This window comes from Rhinopithecus roxellana, chromosome 1 (assembly GCF_007565055.1).
Source record: "Rhinopithecus roxellana isolate Shanxi Qingling chromosome 1, ASM756505v1, whole genome shotgun sequence".
NCBI classification, from domain to species: Eukaryota; Metazoa; Chordata; class Mammalia; order Primates; family Cercopithecidae; genus Rhinopithecus; species Rhinopithecus roxellana.
The window spans coordinates 58,263,572-58,280,575 of record NC_044549.1 but is presented as its reverse complement, the minus strand read 5'-3'; the positions used below and the strand labels follow the sequence as shown (position 1 = coordinate 58,280,575).

Here is a 17,004-nt window from a genome sequence, read left to right as displayed (position 1 = left end):
CAGCCTGGGCAACACGATGAAACCCTGTCTCTACTAAAATACAAAAAATTAGCTGTGCGTGGCAGCTTGCGCCTGTAGTCCCAGCTACCCAGGAGGCTGAGGCAGGAGAATTGCTGGAACCCAGGAGGCAGAGCTTGCAGTGAGCCGAGATTGCGCCACTGCACTCCACCCTGGGTGACAAAGCAAGACTCCATCTCCAAAAAAAAAAAAAAAAAAAAAGAAGGAAAAGAAAATGAGAGGTTTTTTTTTGTTTTTTTGTTTTTTGTTTTTTTGAGATAGAGTCTCACTCTGTTACCCAGGCTGGAATGCAGGGGCACTATCTTGGCTCACTGCAACCTCTGCCTCCCAGGTTCAAGCGATTCTCCTCCCTCAGCCTCCTGGGTAGCTGGGACTACAGGCACCCGCCACAATGCCTGGCTAATTTTTGTATTTTTAGTATAGACGGAATTTTACCATATTGGCCAGGCTGGTCTTGAACTCCTGATCTTGTGATCCGCCCGCCTTGGCCTCCCAAAGTGCTGGGACCACAGACGTGCGCCACTGCACCCAGTCAAAGATGAGAGCTTTAAATATTATTCCATCAATTCATGCAGCTTTTAAATGAAGGATGAACAAGAGAAGAAAGGGCCTTCCAGACAGTTTGGGATGACTACTGGGAGTCAGGTACAGAAACAGATAGGGAGGACGAGGCTGGATTTGTTCCAGGGCTAAAACTTTCCCATTCACCTTTGCATTCCTGGTACCTGGACCATAGTACGAATTCCATAAGTGGTTACTGAACTGAAGAGTTAATAAGAGAACAAAGACGTTCAGGAACCCTCCATCTAGGCTGAAAGTTGCCAAGCAGGACTTCTGGTGTGCATACCCAGTGGCTTTTCTCTAATGTCACTGGGTCATGTTTGTAAGCTTTGTTTAAGGGAGAAGGTAAAACTAAGGAAGCAGCAGCCCTATAGGCAATGGTGGGAAGTTGGGAAATTATGAAGGGACATATCAACTTGGTGGCTTTGCCTGTTGCCATCCTTGTGCCCAGGGTTCTCTTCAGGCTGGTCCTCCTGTCTGATGCCACAGGATAGCCTTAGTTGAAATGTGGGGATGGTTAGGTCTGGTATTACTAGGAATGAATCTCCTTAGACAAAGACAGCTTTACCTTCTGTGTGTTCTCTCTGATCCCTGGCAGGTCATGTTAACAAAAGTCCCTGGTCCATAGTGGCTTTTTGTTCTATTTACATTGATGAGCTCTGCTTTCAGTTATAGGATCTTTGGATATGTGCTCATTTCAGTTTAAAGGTGTCCCAAATATACTCATCTCAATGTCATTTTTTTCACTGCCTCCCCTTACTCATGGAAAAATAAATCAATATTCCTCAGTATTAGACAGTAGCTCTCCATCCTTGCCAGTGTTGTGTGTGTTATAAGTGAGGGGACTATGAGGAAAACATGAGAGGGCTCAAAACCCCCTGTGATTTAAGTAACCTCTTTTCTTTTTTTTTTTTCTTTCTTTTTTTTTTTTTTATTATACTTTAAGTTCTAGGGTACATGTGCATAACGTGCAGGTTTGTTACATATGTATACTTATGCCATGTTGGTGTGCTGCACCCACCAACTCGTCAGCACCCATCAATTCATCATTTATATCATGTATAACTCCCCAATGCAATCCCTCCCTCCTCCCCCCTCCCCATGATAGGCCCCAGTGTGTGATGTTCCCCTTCCCGAGTCCAAGTGATCTCATTGTTCAGTTCCCACCTATGAGTGAGAACATGCGGTGTTTGGTTTTCTGTTCTTGTGATAGTTTGCTAAGAATGATGGTTTCCAGCTGCATCCATGTCCCTACAAAGGACGCAAACTCATCCTTTTTTATGGCTGCATAGTATTCCATGGTGTATATGTGCCACATTTTCTTAATCCAGTCTGTCACAGATGGACATTTGGGTTGATTCCAAGTCTTTGCTATTGTGAATAGTGCCGCAATAAACATACGTGTGCATGTGTCTTTGTAGTAGAATAATTTATAATCCTTTGGGTATATACCCAGTAGTGGGATGGCTGGGTCATATGGTACATCTAGTTCTAGATCCTTGAGGAATTGCCATACTGTTTTCCATAATGGTTGAACTAGTTTACAATCCCACCAACAGTGTAAAAGTGTTCCTATTTCTCCACATGCTCTCCAACACCTGTTGTTTCCTGACTTCTTAATGATTGCCATTCTAACTGGTGTGAGATGGTGTCTCATTGTGGTTTTGATTTGCATTTCTCTGATGGCGAGTGATGATGAGCATTTTTTCATGTGTCTGTTGGCTGTATGAATATCTTCTTTTGAGAAATGTCTGTTTATATCCTTTGCCCACTTTTGGATGGGGTTGTTTGTTTTTTTCTTGTATATTTGTTTGAGTTCTTTGTAGATTCTGGATATTAGCCCTTTGTCAGATGAGTAGATTGCAAAAATGTTCTCCCATTCTGTAGGTTGCCTGTTCACTCTGATGGTAGTTTCTTTTGCTGTGCAAAAGCTCTTTAGTTTAATTAGATCCCATTTGTCAATTTTGGCTTTTGCTGCCGTTGCTTTTGGTGTTTTAGACATGAAGTCCTTGCCCATGCCTATATCCTGAATGGTACTACCTAGATTTTCTTCTAGGGTTTTTATGGTATTAGGTCTAACATTTAAGTCTCTAATCCATCTTGAATTAATCTTTGTATAAGGGGTAAGGAAAGGATCCAGTTTCAGCTTTCTACTTATGGCTAGCCAATTTTCCCAGCACCATTGATTAAATAGGGAATCCTTTCCCCATTTCTTGTTTCTCTTAGGTTTGTCAAAGATCAGATGGCTGTAGATGTGCGGTATTATTTCTGAGGACTCTGTTCTGTTCCATTGGTCTATATCTCTGTTTTGGTACCAGTACCATGCTGTTTTGGTTACTGTAGCCTTGTAGTATAGTTTGAAGTCAGGTAGCGTGACGCCTCCAGCTTTGTCCTTTTGACTTAGGATTGTCTTGGCAATGCGGGCTCTTTTTTGGTTCCATATGAACTTTAAAGCAGTTTTTTCCAATTCTGTGAAGAAACTCATTGGTAGCTTGATGTGGATGGCATTGAATCTATAAATAACCTTGGGCAGTATGGCCATTTTCACGATATTGATTCTTCCTATCCATGAGCATGGAATGTTCTTCTATTTGTTTGTGTCCTCTTTGATTTCACTGAGCAGTGGTTTGTATTTCTCCTTGAAGAGGTCCTTTACATCCCTTGTAAGCTGGATTCCTAGGTATTTTATTCTCTTTGAAGCAATTGTGAATGGAAGTTCATTCCTGATTTGGCTCTCTGCTTGTCTGTTACTGGTGTATAAGAATGCTTGTGATTTTTGCACATTAATTTTGTATCCTGAGACTTTGCTGAAGTTGCTTATCAGCTTAAGGAGATTTTGGGCTGAGACGATGGGGTTTTCTAAATATACAATCATGTCATCTGCAAACAGGGACAATTTGACTTCTTCTTTTTCTAACTGGATACCCTTGATTTCTTTCTCTTGCCTGATTGCCCTAGCCAGAACTTCCAACACTATGTTGAATAGGAGTGGTGAGAGAGGGCATCCCTGTCTTGTGCCAGTTTTCAAAGGGAATTTTTCCAGTTTTTGCCCATTCAGAATGATATTAGCTGTGGGTTTGTCATAAATAGCTCTTATTATTTTGAGGTACGTTCCATCAATACCAAATTTATTGAGCGTTTTTAGCATGAAGGGCTGTTTAATTTTGTCAAAAGCCTTTTCTGCATCTATTGAGATAATCATGTGGTTCCTGTCTTTGGTTCTGTTTATATGCTGGATTACGTTTATTGATTTGCGAATGTTGAACCAGCCTTGCATCCCAGGGATGAAGCCCACTTGATCATGGTGGATAAGCTTTTTGATGTGCTGCTGAATCCGGTTTGCCAGTATTTTATTGAGAATTTTTGCATCGATGTTCATCAGGGATATTGGTCTAAAATTCTCTTTTTTGTTGTGTCTCTGCCAGGCTTTGGTATCAGGATGATGTTGGCCTCATAAAATGAGTTAGGGAGGATTCCCTCTTTTTCTATTGATTGGAATAGTTTCAGAAGGAATGGTACCAGCTCCTCCTTGTACCTCTGGTAGAATTCAGCTGTGAATCCATCTGGTCCTAGACTTTTTTTGGTGGGTAGGCTATTAATTATTGCCTCAATTTCAGAGCCTGCTATTGGTTTATTCAGGGATTCAACTTCTTCCTGGTTTAGCCTTGGGAGAGTGTAAGTGTCCAGGAAATTATCCATTTCTTCTAGATTTTCTAATTGATATGCATAGAGGCGTTTATAGTATTCTCTGATGGTTGTTTGTATTTCTGTGGGGTCAGTGGTGATATCCCCTTTATCATTTTTTATTGCATCTATTTGATTCCTCTCTCTTTTCTTCTTTATTAGCCTTGCTAGCGGTCTGTCAATTTTGTTGATCTTTTCAAATAACCAACTCCTGGATTCATTGATTTTTTGGAGGGTTTTTTGTGTCTCTATCTCCTTCAGTTCGGCTCTGATCTTAGTTATTTCTTGCCTTCTGCTAGCTTTTGAATGTGTTTGCTCTTGCCTCTCTAGTTCTTTTAATTGTGATGTTAGAGTGTCAATTTTAGATCTTTCCTGCTTTCTCTTGTGGGCATTTAGTTCTATAAATTTCCCTCTACACACTGCTTTAAATGTGTCCCAGAGATTCTGGTATGTTGTATCTTTGTTCTCATTGGTTTCAAAGAACCTCTTTATTTCTGCTTTCATTTCGTTATATACCCAGTAGTCATTCAGGAGCAGGTTGTTCAGTTTCCATGTAGTTGAGCGGTTTTGATTGAGTTTCTTGGTCCTGAGTTCTAGTTTGATTGCACTGTGGTCTGAGAGACAGTTTGTTATAATTTCTGTTCTTTTCCATTTGCTGAGGAGTGCTTTACTTCCAATTATGTGGTCAATTTTGGAATAAGTGCAATGTGGTGCTGAGAAGAATGTATATTCTGTTGATTTGGGGTGGAGAGTTCTATAGATGTCTATTAGGTCTGCTTGGTGCAGAGATGAGTTCAATTCCTGGATATCCTTGTTAACTTTCTGTCTCATTGATCTGTCTAATGTTGACAGTGGAGTGTTGAAGTCTCCCATTATTATTGTATGGGAGTCTAAGTCTCTTTGTAAGTCTCTAAGCACTTGCTTTATGAATCTGGGTGCTCCTGTATTGGGTGCATATATATTTAGGAGAGTTAGCTCTTCCTGTTGAATTGATCCCTTTACCATTATGTAATGGCCTTCTTTGTCTCTTTTGATCTTTGATGGTTTAAAGTCTGTTTTATCAGAGACTAGGATTGCAACCCCTGCTTTTTTTTGTTCTCCATTTGCTTGGTAGATCTTCCTCCATCCCTTTATTTTGAGCCTATGTATGTCTCTGCATGTGAGATGGGTCTCCTGAATACAGCAGACTGATGGGTCTTGACTCTATCCAGTTTGCCAGTCTGTGTCTTTTAATTGGAGCATTTAGTCCATTTACATTTAAGGTTAATATTGTTATATGTGAACTTGATCCTGCCATTATGATATTAACTGGTTATTTTGCTCGTTAGTTGATGCAGTTTCTTCCTAGCCTCGATGGTCTTTACATTTTGGCATGTTTTTGCAATGGCTGGTACCGGTTGTTCCTTTCCATGTTTAGGGCTTCCTTCAGGGTCTCTTGTAAGGCAGGCCTGGTGGTGACAAAATCTCTAAGCATTTGCTTATCTGTAAAGGATTTTATTTCTCCTTCACTGATGAAACTTAGTTTGGCTGGATATGAAATTCTGGGTTGAAAATTCTTTTCTTTAAGAACGTTGAATATTGGCCCCCACTCTCTTCTGGCTTGTAGAGTTTCTGCCGAGAGATCTGCTGTTAGTCTGATGGGCTTCCCTTTGTGGGTAACCCGACCTTTCTCTCTGGCTGCCCTTAAGATTTTTTCCTTCATTTCAACTTTGGTGAATCTGGCAATTATGTGTCTTGGAGTTGCTCTTCTCGAGGAGTATCTTTGTGGCGTTCTCTGTATTTCCTGAATTTGAATGTTGGCCTGCCCTACTAGGTTGGGGAAGTTCTCCTGGATGATATCCTGAAGAGTGTTTTCCAGCTTGGTTCCATTTTCCCCCTCACTTTCAGGCACCCCAATCAGACGTAGATTTGGTCTTTTTACGTAATCCCATACTTCTTGCAGGCTTTGTTCATTTCTTTTTCTTCTTTTTTCTTTTGGTTTCTCTTCTCGCTTCTTTTCATTCATTTGATCTTCAATCGCTGATACTCTTTCTTCCAGTTGATCAAGTCGGTTACTGAAGCTTGTGCATTTGTCACGTATTTCTCGTGTCATGGTTTTCATCTCTGCCATTTCGTTTATGATCTTCTCTGCATTAATTAGTCTAGCTGTCAATTCTTCCACTCTTTTTTCAAGATTTTTAGTTTCTTTGCACTGGGTACGTAATTCCTCCTTTAGCTCTGAGAAGTTTGATGGACTGAAGCCTTCTTCTCTCATCTCGTCAAAGTCATTCTCTGACCAGCTTTGATCCGTTGCTGGCGATGGGCTGCGCTCCTTCGCAGGGGGAGATGCGCTCTTATTTTTTGAGTTTCCAGCTTTTCTGCCCTGCTTCTTCCCCATCTTTGTGGTTTTATCTGTCTCTGGTCTTTGATGATGGTGACGTACTGATGGGGTTTTGGTATAGGTGTCCTTCCTGTTTGATAGTTTTCCTTCTGACAGTCAGAAGGACTGTCTGTTGGTCTGTTGGAGATTGCTTGAGGTCCACTCCAGACCCTGTTTGCCTAGGTATCAGCAGCAGAGGTTGCCGAAGATAGAATATTGCTGAACAGCGAGTATACCTGTCTGATTCTTCCTTTGGAAGTTTCCTCTCAGCGGTGTACTCCACCCTGTGAGGTGTGGGGTGTCAGACTGCCCCTAGTGGGGGATGTCTCCCAGCTAGGCTACTCAGGGGTCAGGGACCCACCTGAGCAGGCAGTCTGTCCCCTCTTAGATCTCAACCTCCGCGTTGGGAGATCCACGGCTCTCCTCAAAGCTGTCAGACAGAGTCGTTCACGTCTGCACCGGCCCCCGCTGCTTCCCCTGTTGGTCTTCAGCTGTGCGCTGTCCCCAGAGGTGGAGTCTACAGAGACAGGCAGGCTTCCTTGAGCTGCTGTGAGCTCCACCCAGTTCGAGCTTCCCAGTGGCTTTGTTTACCTACTTAAGCCTCAGCAATGGCAGGCGCCCCTCCCCCAGCCTCGCTGCTGCCTTGCGGATAGATCGCCGCAGACTGCTGTGTTAAGCAGTGAGGGAGGCTCCGTGGGCGTGGGACCCTCCCCGCCAGGTGTGGGATATATTCTCCTGGTGTGCCTCTTTGCTTAAAGCGCCGTATTGGGGTGGGAGTTACCCGATTTTCCAGGTGTTGTGTGTCTCAGTTCCCCTGGCTAGGAAAACGGATTTCCTTCCCCCTTGCGCTTCCAGGTGAGGCGATGCCTCCCCCTGCTTCAGCTCTCGCTGGTCAGGCTGCAGCAGCTGACCAGCACCGATTGTCCGGCACTCCCTAGTGAGATGACCCCAGTACCTCAGTTGAAAATGCAGAAATCACCGGTCTTCTGTGTCGCTCGCGCCGGGAGTTGGAGACTGGAGCTGTTCCTATTCGGCCATCTTGCTCCGCCCCCGCTAGAAATCAGTAACCTCTTTTCAATGGGACAGTAATTCATTTAACAGTTATTGAGCACCTGAAATGATCAGGTACTGAGGTTTGTTGGGCACAAGGATGACTACAAATGGTTGGTGCTTCCAAGAAGTTCACTGCTTGGTAGAGAGACAGATGTGTAAACCCATAGGGATACAGCGATAGTAAAGGTGTGCCCAGATATCATGGGCACACAGGGAAAAGGGATGCCTATTCCACTGTACATGCTGGGTGGCCAGGGAAGCCTTCTTGGAAGAGATGACAACTACTTTCCCTTTCTGACTCATTATTAAATATAATACATTTAACAAACAGAGTGTTTTTCTGACCCAAAATAGAAACCCTGTCCTTAACTTTCTTTCTTTCTCCTTGGCTCTCATGAAAATTATTTTTCAAAATGATTAGCAAGAAGTTGGCAATTCTAGCTTTAAACAGAGAAGTAATAACTGTGATCCTCTTACTGTTTGTGTGTAAAGCTAGTTACTTGTGTTATGGGTAAGAGAGAGGTGTGTTTCCTGATGGAAGTATAGATGGCTGCTTTCTGAGATGGATCCTATAGACAACCCATCAAGGAGTACTACTTTAAGTAAACCAAACCACTCCTTGCCTTTTAGGTCAGGAAACTTGTGGATACCCACCCAGAGTTCATCAAACTAAGGAAGTTGGATGTTCATCAACCAAGCCTATGAGAATGATGTATACACCAGAAGGCCAGTGGTACATTTACAAAATGGAATGATTTTCTCATGACTAGAATGTTCAGATCTGCTATCCTGGTGTCTTAGGAGACACATTCATCTTGTTTTACCTTTATGCAATTCTTTTCCTTTTCAAGACAAAGAGCACATTTCAACAAAACCTTAGACTTTCATTTACTTATGCTCTCATCAAATATTGATCTGGTGTGTGTGCTAGGTGGTAGAAAATACAATGGCTGAAATGTTTTGAAAACTCAGTATATCTATAATAAACACTGTTAAATGTTTATCCTGCTTTGTCTCACTGAATCCTCATGTGCCTTTTCTGAGATATGCCATTGTCCTAATCCATAGTTTATAAAATAATCATCTAAGAGGCCCAGGCACAATGGAGCTTCTCAGAGTGATAGAGAAAGAGTCAGTGGCCTTTGCTTCCAAGCCCAAAGTCCAGGGAGCAGGGCCTCCAGCTGGCCGGAGCCATGTTCATGAGGTTGCTTACCTTCACTTAGGACGCAGAGCCATCTCTTCACACCCTCTTTCTCCCGAAGTTCAATTCAAAACTCTCTAGACTGGTCAGACTCCCACCCCGGCACTCCTTTCCTGCTTGAGGCCTAGCTGACATTCTGTGTCTTCCCTTCTTGGGGTGCCTCCCCAAGTCAAAACTCTGAGGAGCCCTGGTGCCTCCTCGCCTCTGTCTTGAATACTGCAAGCAGCCCCCTTTAGCTGAACAAGGAACTGGTCTGTTGTGTTTCACATTACAAAGGTATTCTCAATATAGAAACACACCTACTTTCACTATTCTCTGCCTTTTAACTTCACAGTGGTTGGAGTTTAAAGGGGTCTTTTGTGAACATTGAAGTCCCTGAAGAAGTAGATAGCTAAAATTTTCCACATGACCAGTAGTATGGAACTGTAACTAATGATAGAGAATGATACTTTCATTGCTTCTGTTTTTAACTTCTGTCACTAAAGGCTTGTAATTTCATACCACATCAAACAAATTTTTATTTGTTCAGCTTCCTTTGATTTAAGCAAAGTAGTTTTTTTTCGGGAGGGGGAGGGATATTGTTACTGGAGTCTGATTTTGAGGTATTATTTCATTTGGAAAGACTGATACAACTAAAAATCTGGTGTAATTCTTTCTGGTTTTAAAAAAGTTATATCCAGCTAACTCTTAAAAAATCAAATCCCTTTTGGACTTTAAAGCAATATCAATGATTGCTAAAAGTCATCTATAGCTTTACTGTCTTACTGATTTTCACTGTCTGTTTTCAATAATAAATATCTTCTACCCATCACACCAGAAGGTACCAGGCTAAGGGATTTTCTGAGCCTTTGGGTACCATCCAATTGGTATCCACTAACATATGCAGAAAATAGTTTGAATATTTGAGCTTGGTGAGGATGCAGAGTATAAGCAAACAAATTAGCAAATAATTGACAGATTGTGAGAAATATTATGACAGAAATACACAGGTTTCATGTTATTAAATCATCTAGGACTTAGGATAGTCAAGGAAGGCTTCTCTGAGGAAGTGATTTTTAAGCTGACCTGTGAGGATGAAAAGGAGCCAGTCATGAGAACTGGGATGAAAATGTTTCAAGCGCAGGTGACAGGAGAGGCCAATATCCTGAACTAGAAACAGCTTTATCAATTTGATAAACAGAAAGGAGATCAGTGAGAATGAAGTTGAGAAAAGGATAGTATGATGAGGTCTAGCAAATGGGTTAGAGCCCAGATCATATAAGGCTTTGTGCTCAGGTAAGTATATTTGATTTTACTCTTAAGTGAAACGGGAAGCTACTAAAAAGTTTGGATGAAATCCATGTCAGTTAGGTATTGCCTCGATAATGCTAGATAACAAACCATCCCCAAACTCAGGGAGTCATTTGTTCTTGCTCAAGTGTCTACATATTAGTGGGGTGAGGTGGCCCTCTTTGGGCTTGACTGCAAGCTGCAGGTTGGATCCAGGCCTGCACCATGTGCCTCTCATCCTCCTTGGACTTGTGGGCTAGGTGTGGGTGTAGTTTTCACAAGGAAGTGGCCATTAGAATGTAAGAGAGCAAGCCCATCTGCAAGTGTGTTTCAAGCTCCTTGCTGTATCACATCTGCTAATAGCCCATTGTTGGAATCCAAAGACAAGGGATCAAGGCCTCTAGTGGGAAGAACTGCATGGTCACTTGGAAAAGGGATCCAGGGAGAGATGAGGAATTGTGGCTAGTGATTTCTGCAATGACCTGATCTTATCTATCTTATAAAAAGTTCACCATAGTCTGGGGTGACCAACTGCTCTTGATTGCTCAAAAATGAGGAGTTTCCTGAACATGGAACTTTCAGGGCTAAAACTGAGAAAGCCTAAGGCAAACCAGGATGAGTCGGTCACCCTATGGACTGTCCTGTGGTAAATGGATTAATGGGGCTGCAGGAGAAGTGAGAAAGAGATCAGCTGTCGTTATGGTCTTCCAAGTGAGAAAAGATGGTGGTGTGAATGAGAGGTTTACACAGGAGATGTGGTGGAGCAGATGTCTTTGGGATGTGTTTTGGATGGACAGCTCAGGACTCGTTGATGTTTGGGATGTGGTAGATGAAGAAAGGCATTGAGGATGTGTTAGACCAATTGAATATGCTATTTGCTGGAGTATGATGATGCAAATATCCTATAGGGTAGAAGAACAACTTTTAATTATTATTGCAAGAATATAATAACAAGCCACTATTTGAAAATATATTATATATTATAGACATGTAATGTGGTATTTATCTTTAAAACCATGTTAAAGAAATTGGTGGAATAACTGTGGAGGTTGCCGTGTAACCACCCGGACCTATAGTAATGTGCACAAATTGTATCAGAAGAATGGTTGTCACTAACGAAGGTAATTTTCCTAATAGCCTTCATTGACTACCTAGGTTCACCATAGTGGTTTGCTTCTATAGTAAACAAGGAAGCCATGGACATTGGGAAGTGAGTGTATTTTCTTCATTTTGATTTGTCAAGGCCTAACCCATCAGGATTTACAGTTTACAATTACATCATGGGGTTTTCTTTACAGTATTGTGGGTTGACAGTGCACCTGGTGTGGTAGAAACAATATTTGAATAGGATTTAGAAGGTCTGGATTTGAGCTGTGGCTTTGATACTCAGTATTTTTTTTGGAGGGTGTGGGAGTTACATGTGCTTATGATTAGATATTACCAATTTCTTTTCCCACTCGTTGAGTTGATGTCTTGAATAACAAGGACGATCTATTCTCCAGACTGTTTGGGGATGCTGGTTGAATTAATATTGAATTAACACCTGTTCGTATGTGGGGAATGCCACTGAATACTTTTGTAATCTTGAATAACTTGCTTGGCATATTTGGTCTCTGTTTCTTTCTCTATGAACTGGGAATAACAATTCAGGGATATTGTGAAGAGATACCATATGAGAGATTGTATACAAAGCTGCTCTGTAAGGTCTTATCAGTATGATCTTCTTCCTTCTCTGCTAGGATAGTGAGTTTCCAGGCCTGGATTCACATTAGCTTTATTTGTGTTGTTTGTTTTTCCTTGCACCCTTGAATGTGATAATGATGAACACAGATTTGTTGAAGGGCTGGCTGATCAAGTGTCAAGTTCCTGGCAGTTCTTCACTCTGTCTCTTACATGTGAACCATTGGCTGCCTCTATAAAGCCAGACCTTCTGGAGTCTAAATACTTTTCTTTTAATTTTCCCACATGAGATCTTGGGCAAGCTTCTTAACTTTCCTGTGTCTTAGTTTCCCCATCTACAAAAGGAACTAATCATATTTCTTGAATCAGATTGTTGCTGAGTCCTCATTAAATTAATAGCGATAACTCAGATCAATGTATGGAAATCAGTCAATCAATAAAAAAGACAATAAATGTTAAATCCTTTATTATTATTGCTGTTATTATTTACAGGTAGGTTTCCTGCTGCATTTATTTGATTTGTAGACTTCAGAGACAAGGTAGAACTATTTAATTATATAGAAAATTGGAAAGTTCTGATATGATGAACTCTAAAGGAGAATGTGATATAGATTTCTGTTGTTTATTTTTAGGTGGTTTATGATTTTTCTACAGTGACTAGTGTACTCCATGTGGCAGATCTAATGTATTGTTATATTAGTCCGCTGATAAAGACATACCTGAGACTGGGAAGAAAAAAATGATTTAATTGGACTTACAGTTCCACATGGCTGGGGAGGTCTCAGAAACATGGCTGGAGGTAAAAGGCACTTCTTACATGGCGGCAGCAAGAGAAAAATGAGGAAGAAGCAAAAGCAGAAACCCCTGATAAACCCATCAGATCTCATGAGACTTAATAGCACGGGAAAGACTGGCCACCATGATTCAATTACCTCTCCCTGGTCCCTCCCACAACATGTGGAAATTCTGGGAAATACAATTCAAGTTGAGATTTGGATGGGGACACAGCCAAACCATATCAGTTGTGAAAAGGAATTTTGATTTTTTCAATCTCAGTCCATTGAAAACTCATTCTGTTTTCCCTTGCCCTGCAGAGTCTGTTTCGTCTACTGCTATACCCTAACCCACCTGCCAGCTCATTTTGCATTTCTCTTTGTTTGTCCTAGCTTCCTTGTGTGCACTATTTGTGCTCTTGATTTATTAAATCTCTGAGATCATCCTTTCTCTGGAATGGGAGGAAAGGCTTCTGGACAGACAGCTGGAGAGATCTAAAAGAGCCCCAGGGGTATATTTCTTGTTCAGTTCATCCCAGCAACCGATTAGAGATCAATAAATGCATAGTACTAGTGTATATTATGCACTTTTCCTGGAAAACAGGTCAGTATTCAATAGGCTAAATAGGAGATGAGATTTTTTTTAGTTGGCACCTCTCTACAACTATAAATAATTAGAAAAGATTCTTTTTTTTTACTTTTTACTTTAAAAATTTTGTTAAAGAACTCTGTCTCTCTTAATGTCCAAAGTCTTAGACACTTGGACATCTTTTTCTTCTGGAAAGATGTGAAACTTTGTAGAATGGAGAAGAAATGTAGAGTACTTAACACTAAAAAAATAGGCAGTGAAAAGCCAAACCATGTTGTGTTAGTCTGTTCTTGTGTTGTTTTAAAGAAATAGCTGAGGCTGGGTAATTTATTAAGAAAAGAGGTTTAATTGACTCATGGTTCTGAAGGCTGTACAAGAGGCATGGTACCAGTATCTGCTCAGCTTCTGGGAAGGCCTCAAGGAACTTAGAATCATGGCAGAAGGCAAAGCAGGAGTAGGTATGTCACACAGTGAGAGAGGGAGCATGAGTGGGAGGTGGGACGTGCCATAGTCTTTTAAACACCAGATCTCACATGAACTCAGAGTGAGAACTCACTCATGTCTGCAAGGAGGGCATGAAGCCATTCATGAGGGATCTTCCCCCATGACCCAAACACCTCCCACCAGCTTCCACCCCCAACACTGGGAATTACAATTCAACATGAGATTTGGAGGGGACAAACATCCACCATAACACCTGTCTAGTTCAAAAGTTTCTCAAAAGCCACAGTTGCTTTGGAATTGGTGATGGAAATTATCATGGTTCTCACTTGCTGGAATACATGGGGAGGTATGTGGGATAGAACATAATAGAAATATTTTACAATTATGTTTTATATTTGTATGTATTGTTCTTCACATAATATAAGGTATCGACAGGACAGGAATTATTTCTCTTTCTCAAATGAAGAAACAGACTCAGTGAACTGAGGTACTTGATCGAGTTCTCAGAGTAGCAGTTAGGCCTCATCCCTAACATTTATGGTACCAAAGGCAGGAGGACAAATAGAGGCCCATCCACCATGTGTTCAAAATATAAAATTTTATAAATGCATGTATAAATCAAGCTAATACTGTGTCAAGTAGACTAAAGTATATCCGAAATTGAATAAAATGTCTTGCCCTGACAAACATACCTTCAGAGTGACCTGTGAGGCCTGGCTTCCATTTTGCATTCCCGGACTTTGTGGAGTTTAGTGCAGGAACATGCAGCACAGGGATTAGGGATTATCACCCCCTAGCCTGTAGTTCCTCTTTCCACCCCCAGCTTCATTCTGCATTGTGAGGTGCCTCATGAGTATGTGTGTTCAGGTCCATCTGCCTCTCCTGCACACAGCCACCCCTTGAGCATAGGAGTGTAATTAGAGGACAGCACATGCTTCCCTCAGAAGGTCCCATCTTGAGAAGAGGCCCAAAATGGGCCATTTCGGTAGACTTCCGGGGATGTGCATGGGAGGGGATATATAGGCTCTGGACAATCCCTTAGGCCTTGAGGACTTATCACCTCATTCCATGATTAAGTCTAATTATGAGGCCAGTAGTGGGGTATCCAAGATACAAGTTAGATACCATTGGATTGTTTGGCCACTTCAATCGCATTATTAGTCAGTTTAGTGAAAAACAGTTTGTCCCTTCATTTAGTATGTATTATGTACAGGTACTTGGTGCTGGAGACATAACTGGAGTAAGCCATCTCTTGGGAGTGGCCTTGAATTCTAGTGAGAGAAGACAGAATACCATGTAAAGAATTACAATATATTGTCCTCAAGTTAGTAATGCTATGAATAATATAAAAGAGGGAAGTGAGATAGTCATGGAAAAATAAAGGTGGGACTAATGGTGGGAGGAGTCTTCCCTGTGGAAATGACATTGTGATGCGAGATGTGAATGCTCAACAGCTGCAAGAAGATCTAAGGGAAGGAAAAGGGCATTCCAAGTGGGTGGGTCACATGGGTGATGGCCAGGAGCTTGGTGACTTCAAGGGTCAGAAAGATGATCATGGAGGCATGGCGTCAGGGAGTGGAAGGAGATGGGGTTAGAGGGATGGTCAGGGTCTTAGAGGTCACCAGAGCCTTGTAGGCCCTGAAAGGGGCTTGGATTTTGTTCCAGCAAAATCCACTGGAAATTTTAAACAAGGGATTGATAGGAAAACTTCTGATCAAATTCAATACTTAGGCCGGGCGCGGTGGCTCAAGCCTGTAATCCCAGCACTTTGGGAGGCCGAGACAGGCGGATCACGAGGTCAGGAGATCGAGACCATCCTGGCTAACACGGTGAAACCCCGTCTCTACTAAAAATACAAAAAAAAAAACTAGCCGGGCGAGGTGGCGGGCGCCTGTAGTCCCAGCTACTAGGGAAGCTGAGGCAGGAGAATGGCGTAAACCTGGGAGGCGGAGCTTGCAGTGAGCTGAGATCCGGCCACTGCACTCCAGCCTGGGCGACAGAGCGAGACTCTGTCTCAACAAAAAAAAAAAAAAAAAAAAACAAATTCAATACTTAACAGATAATTCAAAGTAGCCTGTCCAAATTGTAATCATTTTGCCAATATTAAATGAATCCCCCTGCTGTATATACCCCATCTCTTAGAGTAGTTGAATGTCACCAATATATTTTATAGACATTTTGAAGACTTAAACATTGGTGCTCCAGGCAAATAATGTGAAAAAGTGATCATATATTTAGCTATCAAGTTTCATGTCTTTTGCTAAAATATAGAACCAAGAGAGCTCTGAGCATAAATACAGGCATGCTCTTGGTGTTGGGTATTTCATAACTGTTCTTAGGTGCCAAATGTCTTCATCTTCATGCGATTTATAGTAATGTAAGTAATGTGTTGGAGACTAACAAATCAAAATCTCATTTTGGATGTGTGACACTAATGTTGTGTTGACTTATTGTTTCTTGCGTTAGATTTCTGATAAAATTACTAAAACACCTTCTTGAAAGGAGTAACAGGAAGAAACAATTGGCGTGTCAGATATTCAGCTGTGTGTACTTTCTTATGGATAGGAGATTACTGATAAATTCTTAATTGCATTAGATAGCATATTAGAGTACCGCAATTTAGGAACATTTAGCAATTTAAAATTTTTTGATAGCAAAGGACTTACAAGTAGCATGATACTTGTTAAGAGAAAACAAAGACCAATTTTAGTTCTTATTTATTATAATGATTTTCATTTTACTATTAAAGATGTTTCTTCAGCAGTAACCAGATGTGTAACATAGAAGCAGCTGCATGCTATTTTCATTTTTATGCATAATATTGGAAATCTTAAGACAAGGTTCATTGTCTGTTATGGAAAATGAAGTGATCTTTTCCTAGTCTGAACAGCTGTGTAAAACAGAATGCTAACATCTTTTCCTGTCTCTAAGTGACCATCTGTTTTTATGGGATTTGACAGGTAATTTATTAATTTTAAGTGGTTTGTTTTAGGGAAATTTTGGCAAATGTGCATGTAGCAAAGTAGTAGAAAAATATTATAAAGCTCTGGAATTTTTTAGGGCCTTTTTAAAGGTCTGGTAGAATCTTTAAGAGTCTTTTTTCCTTGTGTGTTTTGAAATGGATAGAAATATTTGTCAATGAATGATACCATAGGGACTGGATTATAGGATTCGGTGACACATTTGACAATCATTCTGGTTTCGGCTAATTTAGAAATATTAATTGTACAATAAAAAAGAGCTTTTTTTTTCTTTCAGTACAATCTCCTGTTATTTCTGTGGTCTTGATATAAAAATTAAACACAAAAAATAAGTGGTAAGTTGCTTTTTAAACTCTGTCCTCCTCCATTCCAGCTGTCACTGCACTTTCCTA

General features: G+C 41.1%; 1 protein-coding gene across 2 annotated transcripts in view; it reads left to right on the top strand.

The window, feature by feature from the left end:
- The window catches only part of LOC115896940 (succinate--CoA ligase [GDP-forming] subunit beta, mitochondrial-like), a 101,727-nt gene that overhangs the window by 72,996 nt on the left and 11,727 nt on the right, over window positions 1–17,004 (top strand). The window contains exon 3 of one of the 2 annotated variants that reach the window (XM_030929109.1): window positions 8,306–8,549. The exons of the other annotated variant lie outside the window; for it this stretch is intronic. Coding sequence (XP_030784969.1) covers window positions 8,306–8,430 — 125 coding nt within the window. The 3' untranslated portion in view covers window positions 8,431–8,549. Of the gene's footprint in view, window positions 1–8,305; window positions 8,550–17,004 lie in introns of those variants that run through there. 2 annotated transcript variants of the gene reach the window in all.